At 38.8% G+C, this 20328-nt stretch overlaps 2 protein-coding genes across 2 annotated transcripts; both read right to left on the bottom strand.

The window, feature by feature from the left end:
• slc48a1b (solute carrier family 48 member 1b) lies at window positions 1–3499 on the bottom strand. Its single transcript, XM_027005609.2, has 3 exons — window positions 3011–3499; window positions 1861–2028; window positions 1–1105 (listed from the first exon to the last, which is right to left on the bottom strand). The coding sequence occupies exons 1-3, from the start codon at window positions 3138–3140 to the stop codon at window positions 969–971; spliced, it is 435 nt and encodes a 144-aa protein (XP_026861410.2). The 5' UTR covers window positions 3141–3499; the 3' UTR covers window positions 1–968.
• A 5280-nt stretch (window positions 3500–8779) lies between these two features.
• bin2b (bridging integrator 2b) lies at window positions 8780–18223 on the bottom strand. The gene is made up of 12 exons (XM_027005639.2): window positions 18063–18223; window positions 17354–17434; window positions 14277–14331; window positions 13006–13100; window positions 12829–12924; window positions 12391–12498; window positions 12188–12273; window positions 11550–11625; window positions 11150–11232; window positions 10318–11023; window positions 10142–10240; window positions 8780–9629 (listed from the first exon to the last, which is right to left on the bottom strand). Exons 1-12 carry the CDS (start codon window positions 18165–18167, stop codon window positions 9516–9518), a joined length of 1704 nt encoding a protein of 567 aa, XP_026861440.2. The 5' UTR covers window positions 18168–18223; the 3' UTR covers window positions 8780–9515.
• Window positions 18224–20328: the final 2105 nt, after the last annotated feature.

Below are 20328 nucleotides of genomic sequence, written 5' to 3'. Positions count from 1 at the left end.
TTACACAAAATATTAAAAATATATGGCGGTTTTTAAAAACCATGACTGGTTTTTGGTTTTTGGTTTAACAACCATAACTTACTCAAAAAACAGTCTGATGAATTCAACTGTACTCTTAAAGCCCACAGAACATCTGTGCTTGGCAGCAGTACACTGCACCAAACATTTACTACTGCAGTGATCACTGATCCTCAGGCTTAACTGAAACAGAAAGTGCTCATTCAAAAAGCCATAGTCATTATTCTAGTCATGTGTTTGCATTGCTTGCCCAATGGGGAAAAAAAAAAAAAAAAACTCTTAATAAAATGATTCAAACCATACATACAGTTTGCACAACAGTGCAACACAGGACATTTTTAATAAAGTGGGTAAAAGCACAGAGTCTGCAGAACAGGGCAACACAGGACAAATACATAAGGAAAAAGGTTTTTGGGTTGTCATGTCTAACTAGAGAGTGAACACCCTTGCACAAATTTTTTTCTATCTTTATGCCCTTCTATATCCCCTATATAATGAGACCACAGAACAAGAGCCCACACAGCTCTCAGCCAGCAGCATGGTACATTCGGCTCTTTCAACAACAACTTTCTAAAAAGGTCAAATTAGTCCAAAATCTACACATCTACCACAAGACAAATGTCAAAACCCATGATAATCATACTTGATAAAATTACCCAAACACCTAACTGTGTTGATAAGAAGAAACCAGGAAAAGGGGTGGATGGTGAAAAGAAAAATCTGTAAGAACTGTTTATCTCCTGTACATACAAGACACCTATGACGAGACGTCATTTTCAACTGTTAACTGAGGTCGTCACTATCCGTAGTCCCTTGCATCTTCTTGGACACTCATATCATCAGTTCTCCCCTGTGCTCAACAAGGGTGTATCCATTAAAAGCATAACTGCTGAACATGTTCTTATCACCTTTTGTAGATATGTGTTTATCTGTCTGAGTGAGTAAGTGTTTCAGAAGTCACTGAGGATGGAGATATCAGCAAATTCTTTACAGTATCGGTAGGAATACAGAGCCAGCAGGAATGACCACTTCAAACTCATAAAGCTCCACACACATGACAGGAACAGGCTGTGAGGGTTCATCAGAGCTGTGACACACACACACACACACACACACACACACACACACACACACACACTTAAGGTAATAATGTAATGTTAGCGCCCCCCCCCCCCCCCCCCCACACACACACAAAGACAGACAGAGTTAAGGTAATAAATGTTTGCCCTTTTACGACTCCTACTATCCCTAGGAGTTGAGGATTAAACTTATTTTGGTATTTCATTATCCTGTACAGAATAAACAGTCATGAAGTTATCTTAAACACTGTAGTGAAGGCTTTCAGGCACTTTCGCAATATAACCAAGCAGTAATGTTGGTTACAGGGCAATAAAGCCTATATGGAGCTAGAGACTATTTACTAACACTTACTGTGTCTCGTGTTTGGAGTCCTTGCTTCAGAGCTGTGGGACTGATGTGCTAATCTGTAGTATCTCTATGCAGGCATCACAATATGATGCATTCATGGTCCAGACACTATTTGGAACTTAAGCTTTTTCAGTAACATGATTCTCACATCACAATGCGAAGGACAAATGTTATGCAGTATTTTGAAGGACAGGGCTTGAGATGAAGACAACTTAATGCACAGTGGGGATGCCCAGATCCAGCCCTGGAAATCTACTAAACTCTCCAGAGTCACTAGGACCAGCCTAGGGAACACCAATCTATGAAATGTAACTACATTCCTGTCGCAGCAGGGAACATGGGAAAGGTGCACCCAGAAATATCAGTTGAGTACAGACTGTACCCTGCTGATCTTGAGAGGCAAGCTCCACTTACATTCTTTGCGAGAGATGGCAATGCACAGGAAAGTGATGAATGCGATGATTGACAGGAGGGAGAAAAAGGCACCCATGACCAAGAAAAACTTCAGTCCCTTCAGCCATGTCCTCCAGTAGTCCTGCAGGTACATGATGTGAGTAACCAGTGTCCACAGTGCAAGAATGCCTGCCAAAACACAGAAGTACAATGCCATCGGCCACAGTGCGTACAAGCACACTCAAGAGATCCCAGTCAGCAGTCAGTTTTGCAGTGTCATTCTCACACATGAGCATGTGCACACACAAAGTTCCTGTCTGGTTTTCATGACTGAGCGCTTTCCACTCTGGTGAGAAAATGCATTGAGACTCCCTGAACATTGTTTTATAAAAAACATTACAGAGAGCCTTAAATGGTGTGCACAGTTTTGTGCACTCGCACGCACACACACCAAACACATGTAAACACACTCAAATACATAAGCACCTAACAGCATATCATACATGTCAACACACCAGAAACAACCTTGTACACACATTAATGCACTTATTTTAGCTTATTAAACTGGACAATGTTAAGCAAAATTACTTGCATTTAAACCAATAATTATTTGAAGATTCTGACAGAAACAAGATTAAAATTAGTAGCTAATAACTTACTGTTACAGCAGGATACTTGACAGATAGCAAGCTAACAAATCTATGTACTTTGACTTCTTACAAAGATGTTACAAACTTGCACTGGAGATTTAGGATCGATAAATAAAAGTTCGTCTAATCAAGTTTCTTATTATAATAAGTGTCCTCTTCTACACAGCAGAACTATAAGTTGTAGCCATTCCAAACAATTCGTGAAACCTTCATAAATGTATTTCAGTTTTACAATTACTCTATACATCCTTTTGCTTGGCTAAAGATATGTTTACCTAATACAGTGGTTTTCAATACACAACTGCGCTAGGTTTTACCAGGTATAACTGAACGGGGAAAACACTACAAGTGCTGTGCATGAGGTTCCAAGAAACTTATGGGTGCAAAGATTTGGGGGGAAACTCGGAAGAAGGGCAGTAAATGCATACATATTTTATGCTGTAAGTTGTAGGACAGAAAATCTAGCTAAGACCAACTTCTATCCTATGCCAGAACGCACTCCGTGTAGTAATTCAATGTACCTGATAGTCCCCCCATCGCAGCTGTCCATGGCTGATAGTAGGCGACGTTCCATACGAGGAAAGCGGAAAATCCAACCAATATACCCACAAATGCATATCCCAAGCGAACATACGTTTTACTGATATCCATCAAAGCTGATATCAAGACACCAAATTCCAATGCTTTGGACGTTAGTGCTAAAAATAAAATAAATAAAAATAAAAACTTTAAAGATCAACTTTGCATAACACTAAAAGCACCACCTATAAAATTATCGCTCCATCTCTAGTTGGCTACCTACTAATCGAACCTGCAGCTAGCTAGATTTCAAGAGGTACAACTGCTATGCGTCCGTGTACACCATCAGAAATATCCGAAACAATAAAGATAAGTGGGCGGATGCCTACTATTACGAAGTTTGTTTTAAAACAAGCAGCCGTTTCCCTTTTACAGCACCATTCATGGCAATTTATAGCTACAGTAACCTTTGTTTATTATGCAATTCACAGCCAAGGGAATGTTTGACGAATCCGTTCATCAAATATAGATGAAACTGCGGCACCAACTGACTTGGAAGACACATTGCAGCGAATACGTGACCGCTACTCATCCATCGTTGCATTTTGAGATTAATTAAAGGGGCAGTTCACCTTTTTTACATTTAATCTATAGGGTGATGTTTAGGCAACTGAGATAGAATGTTTTAAATCAGCTGCTCGAATATTTTGTTAAAACGAATTTAAATAATGCAGTTCTCTCCCATTGCACTCCATTCAATAGACGGTTTCAGGAGCAGCATCACCAAAAACATGTGGAAACAAAAGTGGAGATTTGCGGCACTGATTGACAGTGTTGATCCAAGTTCTTTAACAGCTAAATCAGTTAATAAATGATCATATTTCAATATACTCTATGTATGTGTATCAAAAATCTATTCCACACTCTTGCACAATGAAGATACCTGGACAAAGGGAGGGGTAATTATGTTAAAATGCTGTTTGTAGACTACAGTTCAGCATTTAACACCATCATCCCCTCCCTACTCACTACTAAGTTGGAGGATCTAAGACTGCATACATCCCTGTGCGACTGGATCTCCAACTTCTTAACAGACAGACCACAATCAGTATGGGTGGGCAACTGTGTCTCATCCACCCTCACCCTCAGCACTGGAGCTCCTCAGGTTTGTGTCCTAAGCCCCCTGCTCTACTCACTGTACACCTACGACTGCACAGCCACTTCCAGCTCCACCATCATTGTCAAGTTTGCTGACAATACCGTTGTCATGGGCCTGATCTCGGACAATGATGAGAGGGCCTACCTGGAGGAGATTAAACACCTGGAAAACTGGTGCCAGGAAAATAATCTCCTCCTAAATCTCAGCAACACAAAGGAGCTGATCGTGGATTGCAGCAAGAAGCAGGAGCGGCACTACCAACCTGTGAGGATTAGTGGAACCACGGTGGAGAGAATAGATAGTTTCAGGTACCTTGGTGTTCACATCTCGCAGGACCTGTCCTGGTCTCGCCACACCAACTCCCTGGCAAAGAAGGCTCGTCAGTATCTTTACCACCTCAGACGGCTAAGAGACTTCAGACTGCCCTCCAAGGTACTGTGGAACTTCTACACCTGCACTATCGAGAGCATCCTCACGGGGAACATCACAGTCTAGTTTGGGAACAGCACCAAGCAGGACAGACAAGCACTCCAAAGGGTGGTGCGTTCAGCAGAGCGCATCACTCATACAGAACTTCCTGACCTGCAGAGCATCTATTACAAGCGGTGGCAGACCAAGGCCAGGAGGATTGTGAAGGACCCCACCCATCCCAACAATAGACTCTTCTCTCTGTTGAGGTCAGGGAAGTGCTTTCACTCCCTGATGACCAAGACAGAGAGACTGAAGAGGAGCTTCTTCCCACAGGTCATTCTCAAACCATTTCACTGCGAGTTATACTGTGTATGACTATGTATGTGACAAATAAACCAAACTTGAACTTGAACTTGAGATACATATATGCAGGTAATTTGATTTAATAAGGTAACTCAAAAATAAAGGTCTCTTATCTCCTAGGAGACTTAACATTGGTATAGAGTGAACAATACTTTTTGAAAATGCTGCTTTGTTTTGTTTTATTTCTGTGAATGTTATAATTAAATGTAAACTTTAATGTTAATGGCCCTCATTCATTCAAACTGAGAGTAAACTATAAGTAAAATGGACATTCCACCAGATTCACAAATACTGTGTAAAAACCATATTGATTAGTAGTACATGTTTATCTTAATAAATACCAATGGTCTGCAAATTGGATGCATGCACATTCAATTAAAACAATTAATATACAATTATCACAATTCACACACATTAATTAAGCCAAATAGCAATAGCCAACATAAAAGTAAGTCCTCGGACTGATGAAAGCCTACAAAACGTTGCAGACTGCAAGTTTGGGCTCAACAAAAGGTGGGGCGTGTCAAAAGGTGATGTGGGCATGCCAAAAGGTTACTCCTATAGGACAAAAAGTGCCAAAAGGGTACTCCTTTGTTGTCAGTGTTGTCAGTCACACAATGAGTCAGACAAGGTTTCCAGTGTTGTGCTGAATTCCAACTCCACAGCAAAATGTTTCATTCACTTTCAGTATAAAAAAAATACGAAAGCTCCCAAGGATACATCTTCATTACCTTTAATTAGCATATGTGAATTAACATTTAATTTTAATTCATGAAGATGTTTCATCTCTCACCCAAAAGCCTTCTTCAGTTCTAGAAGCTAATGCCCCTTCTCCTTTAAATGCAGATGTACAGCTGTGTTCTGTCCTGATGATCTGGCTCTCCTAAGTTGGGCTATACACCTTTGCAGTAGTTGTTTGGTTTCTTCTGTGCATAAATTTGTACACTGCTCAATGCACATATATAATGCATATATAATGTTGCATATAAGCATATATAATGTTGTTTAGTTTGTGCTTGGGTGTTTTGTGCTTGGGAAGAACAAGTTTTTGTCTAAGGGTGTTGCTGGGTCTGAAATGCAATGGGATGTTATATTTGGAGAAGTTTCTCAGACAAACCTGCCACATATGGGATGACAATGTTTTTTTTCCCATTTGTTATTCTGTTCCTCACTGGCTGAAGTCTGAGGTTCCTCTGTCTCTTTGCTGCCTTGACGAAGGCCCATTTGGGGTAGCCACATGTTTTAAGTGTTCTCTTGATGTGTGTGTTCCTCTTCCTTTCCGTTTGTCCCTGTGAGTGCTCTATGCCTGGTGGTGTAAGGTCCTGATAACCCCAAGTTTCTGTTCCAGTGAGTGATCGGAGTCAAAGGGTAGCTACTGATCTGTGTGTGTTGTTGAATCTTTTATCCTTTGTATCCTCCCTGGTGAACTTGATGTTTCTGTCCACTTAGTTGATGCGTTCTGTAAAAGCCTCTATGTCCTGGGTTTTGATTTTTACCCAGGTGTCATCTACATACCTCAAGTTTTACTTTCTACCTCTTCCTTCTTGATGTTGGCTACAATAAGTGACATTGGGGAGCCCACCATAGTTTCATCCAAAGCCAGTTTGAGTTTTTGGACCTTGTTACTGAAGTCTGTGGAGTTTTTGATGTAGTGAGGAGTGTTTCCCACAAGTGGCACTAAGATGGTAGCAAAGTGTTTTGCAACATTGTAGCTGGTTGAGTTTAAACTGCTGACTATGGGTCTGAGTAGAGCTCCTTCCTTGTGTATTTTGCGAAGACCATGTTTGTGGGGTGTAGCATCCAGGGTAAAGGCATTAGTAAATTTAGCAATCAATTTTCCTTTTCTAGTTCTTGCAGGCAGTCTATAATCTTGCAGCTGCTCATTGGGTCTCTCCTCAAAATCTTGTAAATGTTATTGTCACTGAAGAGTGTGGTGATTTTAGTGTGGTAATCCTCTGTATAATGAGGGACAGTGCACATCCCCTTGGCTGATAGCAGTATGGTGATGCTTTGGTCTTTGCTCAGGTATGTAATAGCCTTCCCGGAAGGTAGGTTTGTAAGGTTGTTTTTTTTTGCACTGTTCTACTTAAGATTAGGCCAGACCATCAATCCTTATTGATTGCTGATTCTGTGGCTGTGATAAGGTCTACTATGGGCAGCTGTTGAGGTGATATGGTAAAGTTGAGTCCTTTGGCTAGAACACCCATTTATGGTTAATAAAGTCAAGGGGGACCAGCTCGACTGGATAAATAGTAGCATGCTATCTAATACTGTCAAGGGGGATATCAGCCCAGGTGGATAACTAGTAGCATGCTAGTTAAAACTGTCAAGAGGAAATTGCAAATTGCAGTATTAAATATGTCCTTGTAAAAATTTGCTTTGGGTAAGCTGCTGATTATCTGCTTACTATCCCAACATTTGGTAGAGGACTATATTCTCTATGGTCCTTCCGTATGGATGACGTCAGAGAGGAATGGCTTCTCTATGGCCCCTCTGTATGACGTCAGAACGGATACTTCAAAAGGTTACTTCGAAAGTTACGCGCGTGGTTCCACCTAGTCAACACACCCACCTTTGGACACACCCACTGTCCTTTGGAAACGCCCGCTACTTCGAGCTGCAGAGACTCACATCTCAGGACCTGTACCTAGCTAGTTAGCTAGCTTAGTTATTTTTGAGAGGGAGGCTTAAGTTAGCTAACTAGCCAGTTACAAAATATGACAGTCTGGTCACTCATTAGCGTATTGCAAAATGTAACATTTGTGTGCTAGTAACTCAAAAATATTTTTATCTAACTAACATTAACATTAAACAAACACAGTAAAGGTAATCTTAACTTTCTAAAATGACCTATATCACAACTTTTCTGTCTCTTTTCATTTTTGTCCGATTTGTTTTGCGCAAGTTTTTCGTAATTTGTAATTGATTTGCGACGAAGGAGGGCGCAGAGCCCCGTAGAATCTATATGGAGAGAGGTCATATTTTGAAGCATTAAAGAACGGAATATGCTCTCATAAAACAAAAGGTTTGGGTGGTGAAAATATGTGAAATGTTTAATTCATTAAGGGGGCATTTTAAATCAGCTCGATATTTGTGACATTGCTGAATTTAGGTTGCTGGATGACTTGCAGCCACATTTTGCACATGGAAAATGTTAAGGGAAATACGTGGAAATGAACGCTTCGTGCTCTCAACTCATATTTACAGCCCACGACAGCGGACTTCTTGTTGCTATTACGAGAACGCGTTGTGAGTGAGACAAAAAAAAATCGGCTCCCAGTTTTTTTTAATCCAATCAAAAACCGCCTCCATGTCATTTATCATGCCTCCATCGCCCCAATACTAGGCACCAAGAAGAAAATAGACCGAATTACACCAGGAATTTGTTGACCATCACGTAGAAAAGTAGGTATTTTTAAAATGCCTTTTTAAAAAATTAAAGAAATGAATTTAAGTTGCCTGCTTAGTTATCGTACTTAATGACAGTGTCTGATGTGACGAGAAATCGTCCCATACGTGTTTAGGATTTCAAGTTATTTGAACTTCCCCTTTAAGAAAATAGAGTAAGTGCTGTATTTCTTCTTCCCAAAATGAATAAATAAATAAATAAATAAATACATAAAATTTAAAAATGGGGAGACCCATTTCAGTAATTTCTGGTATACAAGAATAAACAAATTAAATAAATAAAAAAAAATCCTTATCATTTTGCAGTTGTTTTTGGTGGAACTGGAATTTTGTACAATGGGTATGATGAAGACAATGAATATTTAACATGGCCCAAAAAAGTAGCAATAAATTGATGAACCTGTCAAAAGTGGCATTTCAGTATCAGACACTAGTTTTCTCTTAATCTTTATTTAACACAAAACAAGCATTACACATTTTAAAACATACAACTTATATATTTCATTTACTTCAATAGATATTACAGATCAGGAAATGTTTCCAGGATATCACATGGAGCACATGTGGAATAGTATGTATAATCATATACACGCTTAAATACTGAGTGAATGAATGACTGAAGTATATTTGAAGCGAGTGGGATAGAGCTCCAGCTCTTACATTTACATATACTCATCAGTGAACAAGAAAATTGCTTTAGAAATATGTCTATATATTAAATATATGTATATACTTTAAAAAGAGTAAATGGAATCATTGACATTGTCAGTGTAAATGATTTGTGGCAATTACTGTGAAGACAAAAAAGCTTTTTTTTCCTCCCCTCTTTTTTTCCTTATTTTTCTTTTATTTAAACAAATTCAGTTTCTATTTTAGTATTGACCACTCAAAGACTCCAGTGAAAGTAACGTTCATGACGCAAGCCATATAATTAACATGAGGGTCCTGTGGAATCCAGAAAAAAAAGCTGGATGAACAAGTGAACTTGACCACTGAAACGAGGCCGTATGAAGGGGGATCCCAGAACACATTCCAAATTAAATTCACATTGTCTTTGGTCACAAGGGCCAGTGCACAGTGAGCTAGAGCACCATTTCTCCATGCTGCCAAATTATGGGTTGAGTCAAGAAGCAGTAAAAAGTGACCTTCATTGTTGTTGTTTTGGCCTAGTCAGAGTCGATGCGTTGGATCATGGTTTCATCGACAATGCCAGAAAGAAGTGTTAGGTCTTTATACTGGATCCAGTCCTGCTCCCTCACTCCCCACACAGAGCCCTCTGGCTGCAACAGAGCATTCAGACAATATTTCATAAAACATTTTATGCAGTGTTCCTACAAGGTTTAGTGAACACTCTAGGTCAGGCTTCAAAAACGAAAGGCAGTGAGTAATGTAGTTAGGACTGCTGAGTAGGAACCACATGTTCAATCTGCATGTGTTTAGTCCTATAGGGGTCTTTTGTTACACAACTGCAGGGCTATAGTTTCTAAAAGGTCCTTTCTGTATTGCACTTGAGCAGAGAACAAATGCAGGCCTGGCATATTCATGCCCACAGCACTTTTCTGTAATGACTTTATCAATGTTTTAATGTTTTTTGATCAATGTTTTATAAACGGTCAGGCTTTAAACATAAGAATTTTCTTAATGCACTTTCCCCTAATAAAAAAAGTTTCCAAAGAATCACAACGTGTTATAAAAGCTGAATTCAAAAGGAGGTATTGTTCAGAAAAGTCCATCAGCACATTATGTCAGCACTGTTCACAATACTGCTCACTTCACAATACTGCTCACTTACCGTTTCCTCTTCATTGTCAACAAATATGAGGAGCACATCTCCTTTAGTGAAGAGCAGAAGAACACCTTCATCTGACTCTTGGTGCTCCAAAGCAACAGCCTAAATAAACAAAGACGTTCTAATAATCTAAATCACCAGTATTTATAATCTTGATTAAAAAACAAAAAATCTCATACCTTGTAGAGAAAGCCAGGAGGGCTTGAAGCTTCATTGTTTTGGCTTGTGACCACCTGTTTTTCTTTCTTTAACTCTTTTGTTTTACCATTTTCTCTTCCACTCTCATCTGTCTCCCCGTTTCCTGCCCCTCGCACCTCTTTCCCACTTTTGTTCAGAGAGCTGGCAGATTCTAACAAACAAGTATCAGGCTCTGGATCTGCTTGGCCGCTCTCATTCAGAGGAGGTTCAGACTCAACACCACCACATTCAGACAAGTGGGACATCTGTGTGTCCTCTGATGCTGATGCATCTGTGTCCCCATACTCGCATGGTGAGGCACTCTCACTCTGCTCCTCTTCATCTTGTTCACCCATAGCTGAGCTTCCTGGGTGATCCTTATTGTTTGATTGCACCGATTCGTTTGCAGCTGTTTCTTTTGTGTTCTCACTGGCTGATTCATGCTTAATGCCCTCCCCCTCTGAGAACATTAACTGTGTATTGGTTGTGCTGGGGCCACTGTCAGTGGAGCTAAGGTCATCTGAATCTGACATTTCGGTCATTGAGTGTTCAGTCTTTGCTGGAGGAGGGTGGGAGTGGGAGTCTGTGGGGTCTGAGAGTTCATCAGGAATGCTGAATTTGCTCAGAGCTGGATGACCAGCAGGAAAGGCAGTATTACAGGGAATTGGTGCAGATATAGTAAGAGATTTCCTTTTCTTGGACTTAGTGCTGGGGAAAAGCACAAAGAAACACACATAAGAATATGCATCGCAGTTATACAGAATCTGGAGATAATTATAATAAACTGCTTCTAGCGCCAGCTAGAATCGAGGCTATTGAAGCTTAGACTTGTACCTGTTGAGGCCCTTGATGATAAATGTTTTGGTGGAGTGCTGGGTCTCAAGTTTCATCATTACATTATATATGTCGTGATTTAACTGGAAAAGAAATATCACAACTCAGATGCACTCAATTCATAGATCATCAAAATGACAATAAAATCACCAAAATTTCCAAAAAAGGCTGGTACTAGTTTACAAAGCACAAACTGATGTATAAGGCCATATCTCTGTTTAGAATTAGGAGCAAAACCAAATCCAGAGGGAACAATACAGAGAAAAAAGTAATAGATAACTAAAATAACAACTGTATAAAGGCAACAATCATTCTGAGGGCATGTTTCTGTAGGTCTTAATTAATATTTCCTGATGGCTCAGACACAAGCACACTTTTATGCACACATATCTTGTCTTACCACACTCATTTCTTTGTAAAAGATATCCCGCAGGTTTGAGATGTTCTGAAACACTGTCACATAGCATCCAATGCGACTGAGGACAAAGAGAGAAACAGAGCACAACATTTACACACTAATGCCAATGATTAAAGAAGCAGTGAACAACACATCGTCTTGTTACAGCCCCCAGCTGTTACAGCTGTAGATTTTTAGCAAGCGGTCATACTTAAAAACCTACTACCCAAAGCAGTCACACTGTGACAGGACCATCCACCACTAAACCACATGTGTAGCTAATGATAGGAATTTGTGGGAGTGTCTTTGTGTGAGTGTTTTGTACCACAGTGCCTATGCATCCAAGGTCGTGACTGTAGCAATTATTAGGACTGTGTTCTGGGGCAGAGAAGTTGCGAGGTTAATTAATCAAAAATCTCTTTGAATACACGCATAAAATATTTCTGGGTGAATTTCTGTCATGTGGTGAGCACATCCCACCATATGCTTTTATATGGTACCACAGCATAAAAGTATAGCTGTTAAATCAGCGAGCACCTCTTGCAAACAGTTTGTGAACAGTCACAAACAGTATGCTGTTGTGGTGTACTGTGGCACCATGCTGTTGCTGGTCTTGTCTTTCTCTCTGCTCGGATTCTGACCTTTGATAGAGGACAGGCAGCTCCTCCCGTAGTTCCTTATTAATCTCTTCAAACACACTTTGTGATTTGTTGAACTCCTCCTCTGCCTGAGGAACAGCAGCAGCCATTAAATCCAAATAATCCCATTATCATATCCTTGATATATGAGGTTTTTACTCAGTTGCATTTTACAGAGGGCAAAAATGTCACACATGATCACTCACTTTAACTACTTTGGCTTCATCCTTCTTCTTAGCATTTTGCAGTGCCTCCAAATGGTGGCGTGCTGAGTCGTAATCGACAAGCTTGCGTCCACGCTTAGCCACTCGCTCCTAGAAGGACATGGGACATTTAGCCTTCCCTGGAAAGCGGGAGTCCAACAACTCTCCCCTTTCATCGAACCCAACAAACCGTTTCTAAGATTTCTTCAGAAATTCAACATTACAAGAACCTGAAGAATAGACTCTGTCCATTTACTATACAAAAACTTTATTGTAAATAAATAAGTGTTATAAATCACTAGCATCAATTTGTTAACATAATTTCTATGAATGTGTGTTCAATTATATTTTCATATATAAACAGAGAAACTGTCTCTGTAATTTATAGGCACTCAAAAAAATAATGACAAAATAGAAGCTGGTTATACCTCACATACTCACTTTGACATCTGGGAACTGGCCGATATAGTTCTCCATTGTGCGAATGATCTGGTCACTTAACTTCTCTTCATAATCATTCCACAACAGGTCCTCACTCTGAAAGGGGAAAGGAAGTACAAAGTTTAATTTCATGAATTTCTGAGAAATATACAGATACATTTATGAAAACTGACTTACCTCCATAATGGCAGACAGGTCTTCCACACCCTGCCAATCAGACTCATAGACATCTTTCAGAGTCTGAGACAAGCGTTTAGATGACTCATGCATTGCTAGAAATCAGGAATATTCACACGTTTATTTGTATATTGCCAGTCTTCTTTGCTTTTTCTTCTTTTTTTTTCCAGTTTAATTTTAAGATGTTTTGTCCTAAGCGGACTGGTCATTTCACTCAACATCAAATACAATGCTACAAATATAAAAGCAGCATATAAAATAAGATCAAATGTGAAAGAGCTTGACTGGCTAAAATGTTCCAGCATGATTAATCTAGGATAGAAATTAAGGTAACTATATATTTTAATAGATTTTGCTTCATTTTTAGTCTCATGTTATCTTAAAGAAACAATAACTTTATAGAAGTTTAAAGTATGCTAAACAGCTTGTAGCTAGGAAAATGATTAGATTTGGGCTATAATGCTTAGTAAATGGTAGCTATCAAAGGAGTTCCAGGTAATGAGACATGCCATATAGGTATAATGTAGCACTTACTGACTTGAATTATTTGTATACTCTGAACTGAACTGAATTTCTCATCTGCTCTGCATGAAAACTGCACCTACAACTGAAGGATCAAAAAACAAGCAGTTTCCTGTGAGATCAGAAGTACGTTCTAACTTGCTGCAGACATGTTATAAAATTTCTAATCTCCTGTTTGGAATCATATAAGATGGTGCATTTTCACATACAGAATGGCCATGAGTATAAAGTGAGGGCTGGCTCACATTGTTAAACATGCAGAGGCAGGATTTCATAATGAGCATTCTGGGTGTACTATTGATAGCCAACATTCACATTAGCCAGAGCTGAAAAGGACAAACATCCCCAGAGATATTTTTTCCAGTCCCTTCCTCTAATGCAAAGGCACATTAATGCTTTCACTCTTAAGTTCTTGTCCAGCTGAAAACATAAACCAAACACTGAGCAGTGAATGAATGGAGGCTACACAGGCAACAGGGGCATGACCAAGTGGAAAACGTGTCTAGGTTTTCTTTATAGTCTCTCCCTCGAGTGTCATACCCATAACACATCCATTGGACACATTCACATTTGAAATTGCGCTTGGGGGGACATGAAGAAAATTGTCCCAGGTAAAAAAATAACTAAAGTAAGTAAAGCACAGCTTGCTAGCATACAAAATCAGTTAATACTGTAAGTGCACATCTTTTTCATTTGTAACAGCAACTGTGATTTTAAATATGTCCACAGCTTTAGAAAGGGGGTGGTACCTTTGACTGCACTGTGGTAGGCCTTTACATCCTTGTATAGCCTGTTACCATCCATCTGGTGGAAAAAAAACAATTTTTAAATTAATATTATATTAATACTCAGCATCAACTTTACTAGAAACACTCACTGGTTTAGGAGCACTTGTAGGTGTTAAATTCTAGACTGTAGACTGTCACCATGAACAAATTTAACCACTCTCTCTACACTGTGCATCACTGGTCAGTTGCCAGGACCACTGCTGACAGAAATCTTACCACAGGATATGATATAGATGGTGGGCCACTCTCTCAAAGCAGTGACACTGCAATGCGAGTGAAAAGGCTATGGGTGTATCGGTGTTGGGCACAGCAGTACTAAGCTTTTTATTTAAAAAAAACCCCCCAAAAAACCACCACACATCAGCATCACTGATGAATTGTGTGGACCACAACCCAAAAATATTCAACCAACATTGGCCCTATGGTCAGAAAACCACTAGTGAAGAGCTAGAAGATAGTGAACAGCAACCTGCATGGCTGTACATTTCAATTAAAGGTTTTTTATATATATATATATATATATATATATATATATATATATATATATATATATATATATATATATATATATATATATATATATCTCAAGCTCAGTTTAAACAGATATTTCCTTAGAGCAGCTTTTACAGGAATTGAGAACTGTCCAGGTCTAGAACCCCAAATGAGAAGTTCAAAGGTGACAGTTGCATGGCAGGACCCCCTTAGCAACATAAGGAAGAAACTTTAGAAGAAACCAGACTCAAGAGGGAAATCAGTCCGGCATGGGCAACATTTGACAGTAGGGTTCATACCTAATAATGCATAATATAAAGAAACAGAGATGCAGTAATACATACATTATGACATTCCAGTTATAGTAAATTATGATAGATACCACAGACTAGGTAATTCATCTACTTATTTACACAAATATGGTTCATGACAGTGAAGCATGTCAGAGGTAAAGGGGTGTACCTGGTGTACCTACAAAAAGCAGGCATTTCTAATAAAATGGCTCATATATTGCATATATTTACATCAGGAAGCCATGGTGTGTGTGGGTGTGTATATATAGTATAATTCTGCATTTTGTCTCTTATACAGTGCAGCATGCACAATTATTAGGCAAGTTGGAAAAGAATTTATAATTCTAATACAAGCACATTTTTTCAACTCTAAGCCATATCAGCCTAAAGAAAACCACTGTGTAGAATCATGAGAGGGTGTGAATGAAAGTAAAAAATAGCATATATTCAGGTGTGCCTAATTATTAAGAAACTTTTTATTGCAGGTAAAAAAAAGAAAGAAAAGGAGCCACAAAGATCTAATACTGAAAAAAACAAGTTGTAAAATTTCTAAGTTGCAATCAATGTGCAATCAAAAGCATTATTAATAAGTCACCATGATTGCAAAAATCATGCTGAGAAAATATTTCAATGATCTGCAAAAGACTTGAAGAATTAGGTGAGATTACGAGACCAGGCCTAGAATGCATTAATAATTTTATTTTTATTTTTTCAAAAGGTTTTATAGACAGATGAGATTAGTGAACTAGGTAGGTGAAACGTGGCTGGAAAATAACCTAATGAATATGATACCATTTTGAGTCAGTCACAAGCAAGATCGGTGAGGTGTAATGGTGTGGGCAGCCATCGTGAACTATCTGTATGCATCTTTTCAGGTTGTATAAAATGAAAATCAGCTCTCAAAACTGCCAGTTTCTGGAAATTACTTTCTCCAAACAGAGGTACAGGAAAAGGTCAGCAGTATTAAAGATGTTGACATTTATGCAGGACAGTGCACATCATATCTAAATACTCCCATGCTTGGCTAGCTAGTATAGGATCTGAGGATGTCCAATTAATGACCTACCCCCTTCCCAGTAAGGGACAACAATGCACATTTTTTAATAGCATCTGGGAGACTGTTAAGAAGGCTGTTAAGACCGTTTAAAAACACTCAAGTGTAAAGAAGGTATTTGTAGACTACCTTACCAAAAGTATTGCGTCATCCTCTATAATTGCAGACAAAATATGTTTTGGAGAATTGGTGTTTAAAAAAAATTAATAAAATACCAGTAGGTTGACTGTGCAGTGTTGTGAATTCTGAGAGTTAACAGTCAATTCTGTTAGGTGACAGTTCCTGTAGGTTTTCATCAGTATGAATCATCACAGACCAACTAATGATCACAATGTCTTAAAGAAATGGACACTAAAAAAAGAAGAGTGGGTTCAGCACATGTTCTGATGCAATGAGAACATTAAGGTGTTCAGTGTTGCAAAACATGGCTACCCAACTTGGATATAAAAAGACAATGATAGAGAGCCCTCCACAACTATTTGGGCCAGAAGCAAAACTATACTTCTGGTACACTGAAGTATTTTTTTGTAATGTCTTTTTTCAGCTAGGCTTTCAATACTGTAAATAATAACAAGAAAAAAAAACTTTAACACAAGGGGCTTCAATCAAGTGCAAAGAAAATAACATTCTAACCCACAAAGCAAACTGTGATAAATGTCAGGGGTGGCAAAAGTGCATTCTGACTGTGGGTGGAGCCATTTCCTGTTATACATTCACAAATATTATGATCAAATATGACATTTACTGAGTTATTTGGATTGTAAAATAAATTTGAAACAATGCATAATTAATTAAAAGGTCCTAGTCATTCTTACAGAAAGGCCCATGGGGGTTTAGTGCAAGTGCGCCATAAAAGTAGTTCACATGTTTTCAGAGAACATATAGACTTAAGACACAGTGATGAATCTCACAAGGCACCCAAAGATGATCAACTGCTTAATTTGTATTTAATCAGAAAAACACAAAGTATGAATGTGAGTATATGTCAAACCTGCATGCTGTACTTGAGCACACAACTTATACGTTTTCGGGAAGCATTCAGAACAGTAATGCTTTCCTTTAGATATACTGCATGGAGCCCACAGTTCACACTTGTGTGCACACATCCGCGCGCACGCACGCACACACACACACACACACACACACACACACACACACACACACACACACACGCACACGTGTGCATACACAAACATTACCTGTTGCTTGTTCAGATCAGCTGCACACAGCTCAAACTGTTCATCTTTCGTCTCCATGGTTTTCCCAAGTTTCTGCAGAACCTGTGCCACAAACATGAAGACCTTCAAACTTAGATTGCACTCAGACAGAAGTACAATAACAAGACCATACGTTCTGAGACTGATACTGAACACTGCTGACTCTTCTTGAGTTGCGAAACCTTTTTGCAGTTTAAAAAAAAAAAAAATCAAGGACAAGGACAGACTGCAGCTAAAATTATCCCCTAGGCCATATCGCAACTGTTCTTCAGTCTACCCTTTTCACAGAAGCTCTCTACATGTTCCATCCATAACTTTGTTGTTTTCTTGTTACTTCCAACAATTTTATGAGTGCTGAATTGTAGTTGGTACTGACAGAAATTATGGTCCATTACAATAACATTACGAGAGAGAGAGAGAGAGAGAGAGAGAGAGAGAGAGAGAGAGAGAGAGAGAGAGGAGAGAGAGAGAGAGGGGAAGTCATAGCAGGAAGTAGTATTCTTTATGTTCAACCAAACTTCAACAGCTGAAAACACAAACACATGAATTACTCTATACATTAAACCTTGGTATAGTCTTGAATGGCTATCTTCATGACTACAATGAAGTAATTTAGAACAAATTATTAAGTGATCACTGAGATACAGAGACAATGAAAAGGCACACCAAATAACCCAAAGCAGTCACAAACCTTCTCTTGAGCCCTGTTCATTGATTTCTGAAAACGTTTAGCCAGGATGCCAGCTCCAGCGCCTATGTTGCCCCCAAGGTTAGTACCAAGCTTACCCTCAGCCATCTTGCCTTGTTCTTGCTCAAGACTCAAGCACAAACTTTCTCCCCTATGCGTCTTTACTTCCTTTTTATGTGGTAGCTTTTCTGACTTCCTTCAAACGCTAGCATGGGCGGAGTGAGAAGGCAGAATGAGTTTTGGAGCCAGACTAGTCATATTCCGAGTTGTAGATGCTGTGTTGCAACAGTCCGCTAGGCAAAGTAAATAGGGTATAGCATGGTCATGTTCCAACGTGTCTGCTTGTTTAAAGACTTGGCGAACTGCACGCTTTACGTCTACAGTAATCAGGAAAGGCCAAATTGTGAAATGTAGTTTATTTCCATCTGTTTTTGATCTCAACAATGACAGAGATCTGGTGCAAATTCATTAGTTCCTCATAGTTGATTCATGTGATCGAGCCGACCACAAGTGTGACACGTAGTCGCTAACTTGCAGTCATAATTAAACGTAAACGCTCTACTTTCCTAAATTTAACCTGAACTGGGGGTACAGTTGAAATGTCTAGCTACGCCTGGGTGAACCTCATGTCAATACATAGACAGTGATTACGAATAACGTGATATTAAGCCTGTTACTGTCCCTGGCATTTAAATATTATCGAATTTACACCGCGTTTTCCCTTATTTTGCAGCCTGGTCTAAACCACAGCACCGCACCCATCCTAGATATTACATCAGATTATTTCCCATCCCATTCCCCACCCACTTTGTTAGAAACATTTACTTTTTAGAATATTAGACATGCCGTTGAAGCCTTTTGTTGCCTATGAACAATTTGTTAGACATACTCCAGCTCTTCATCAGTGCTCTGTTTTTGACCTGGGCCTCCTGTTAGCCCCACACTTCTGGTTGGGGGACTACTCTTAGCTTCGCAGCTAATGAAATAGAAAACAACACTAATGCCAGACACTGACCAATTGTGCTTTACAATAGTTGGACTATACATATACACGTGCAGCAATTAAACCTTGCGATCAGGTCATTAATTGAAAAGCAAAATAACTCATGTTCAGTAAGTAGCAGACCCTGCTTTATTGGCAGTAGCCTCAGATGTTTCCTATAACTGCTGATCTGTCTTGCATAGTGGTTAGGAGTTACTTTGGCACATTCCTGTTTATAAAACTGTTTCCGATCCTGTTTATAGACATAACATATACATAACAGTAAATATATGAGTTAGCAGTTTTCAAGTAATTGGGTTAATTGGAAAAAATGTATCTATTAAGCATGAATACTGTTAGCATTCAGTACTTGGCAGCACTTGTATTGTTGTATGGCATTTGTTAGTTGCTTCACTCTTCTGTCCAGTTCATCCTACAAGTAACTGAGGTCTGAAGACTGCAGGTCAGTACATCACTTTCTTTCTTCACAGCTTTTTAGGCTAGCCATCTTACTGATGTTTGAAGGACTAATTGAGATGTTTAATATATCATATTTATTTATAATGTTCCATGCTATCTGAGATTACCAACAAATTGGTAAAACTCATCATGTGACACAAGCAAAAAAACAACAACTCCAGACCATGACACTTGCTTTTCCATGCTCAGTATTGGAAACACCATATGTACTCAATTAGCTAATAAGTGCTAATAAGTGAATCTGAAATATAAATAAGACCAACTTGCTCCTGTCTGATTTTTGTGTTTTTGTGGCCAGTGGAAATCTCAATCTGCAATTCTGACATTGGCTTATTAGCGGAAGTAAATGGTTTATTGAAAAGAATAATGAATCAGGACTAAGGCCAAGTTTATCGACAGTGCTATAGCTTCAACACTAGTGGGCAGTGTTGATAGTGTTTTTAGTACAACGCTACCTCGTGAACACAAAAGCTTAGGAATTAATGTGGTTTTTTTTAATGCATATCTCATAATTTTAGATTTATTAATCCACTTATGTACAATATTTAATAATATTTTACAGAATAATATGAATATTAATCTATAAGTGTGAAGTTTTATTCTATGATGGCAGAAAGACAATTCTTGAGTGTTTCCAAAATGTTTCCTACATATCAGATCAGCTTTCTCCTTTGTGTGTGTTTAAGCAGTATCAAACTCTGTACGTTCAAGTTTGTGTTTTGATGAATTTGTGCTTAATATTACCTCATTCAAACGAAACATACATTTTTACAACATATTAGTAAAATTCAGCATTGCTGACAAATG

Source organism: Electrophorus electricus, chromosome 3 (genome assembly GCF_013358815.1).
Source record: "Electrophorus electricus isolate fEleEle1 chromosome 3, fEleEle1.pri, whole genome shotgun sequence".
NCBI lineage: Eukaryota > Metazoa > Chordata > Actinopteri > Gymnotiformes > Gymnotidae > Electrophorus > Electrophorus electricus.
Note: the sequence above shows the minus strand (reverse complement) of the source record. Positions and strands in the feature narration are given on the sequence as shown.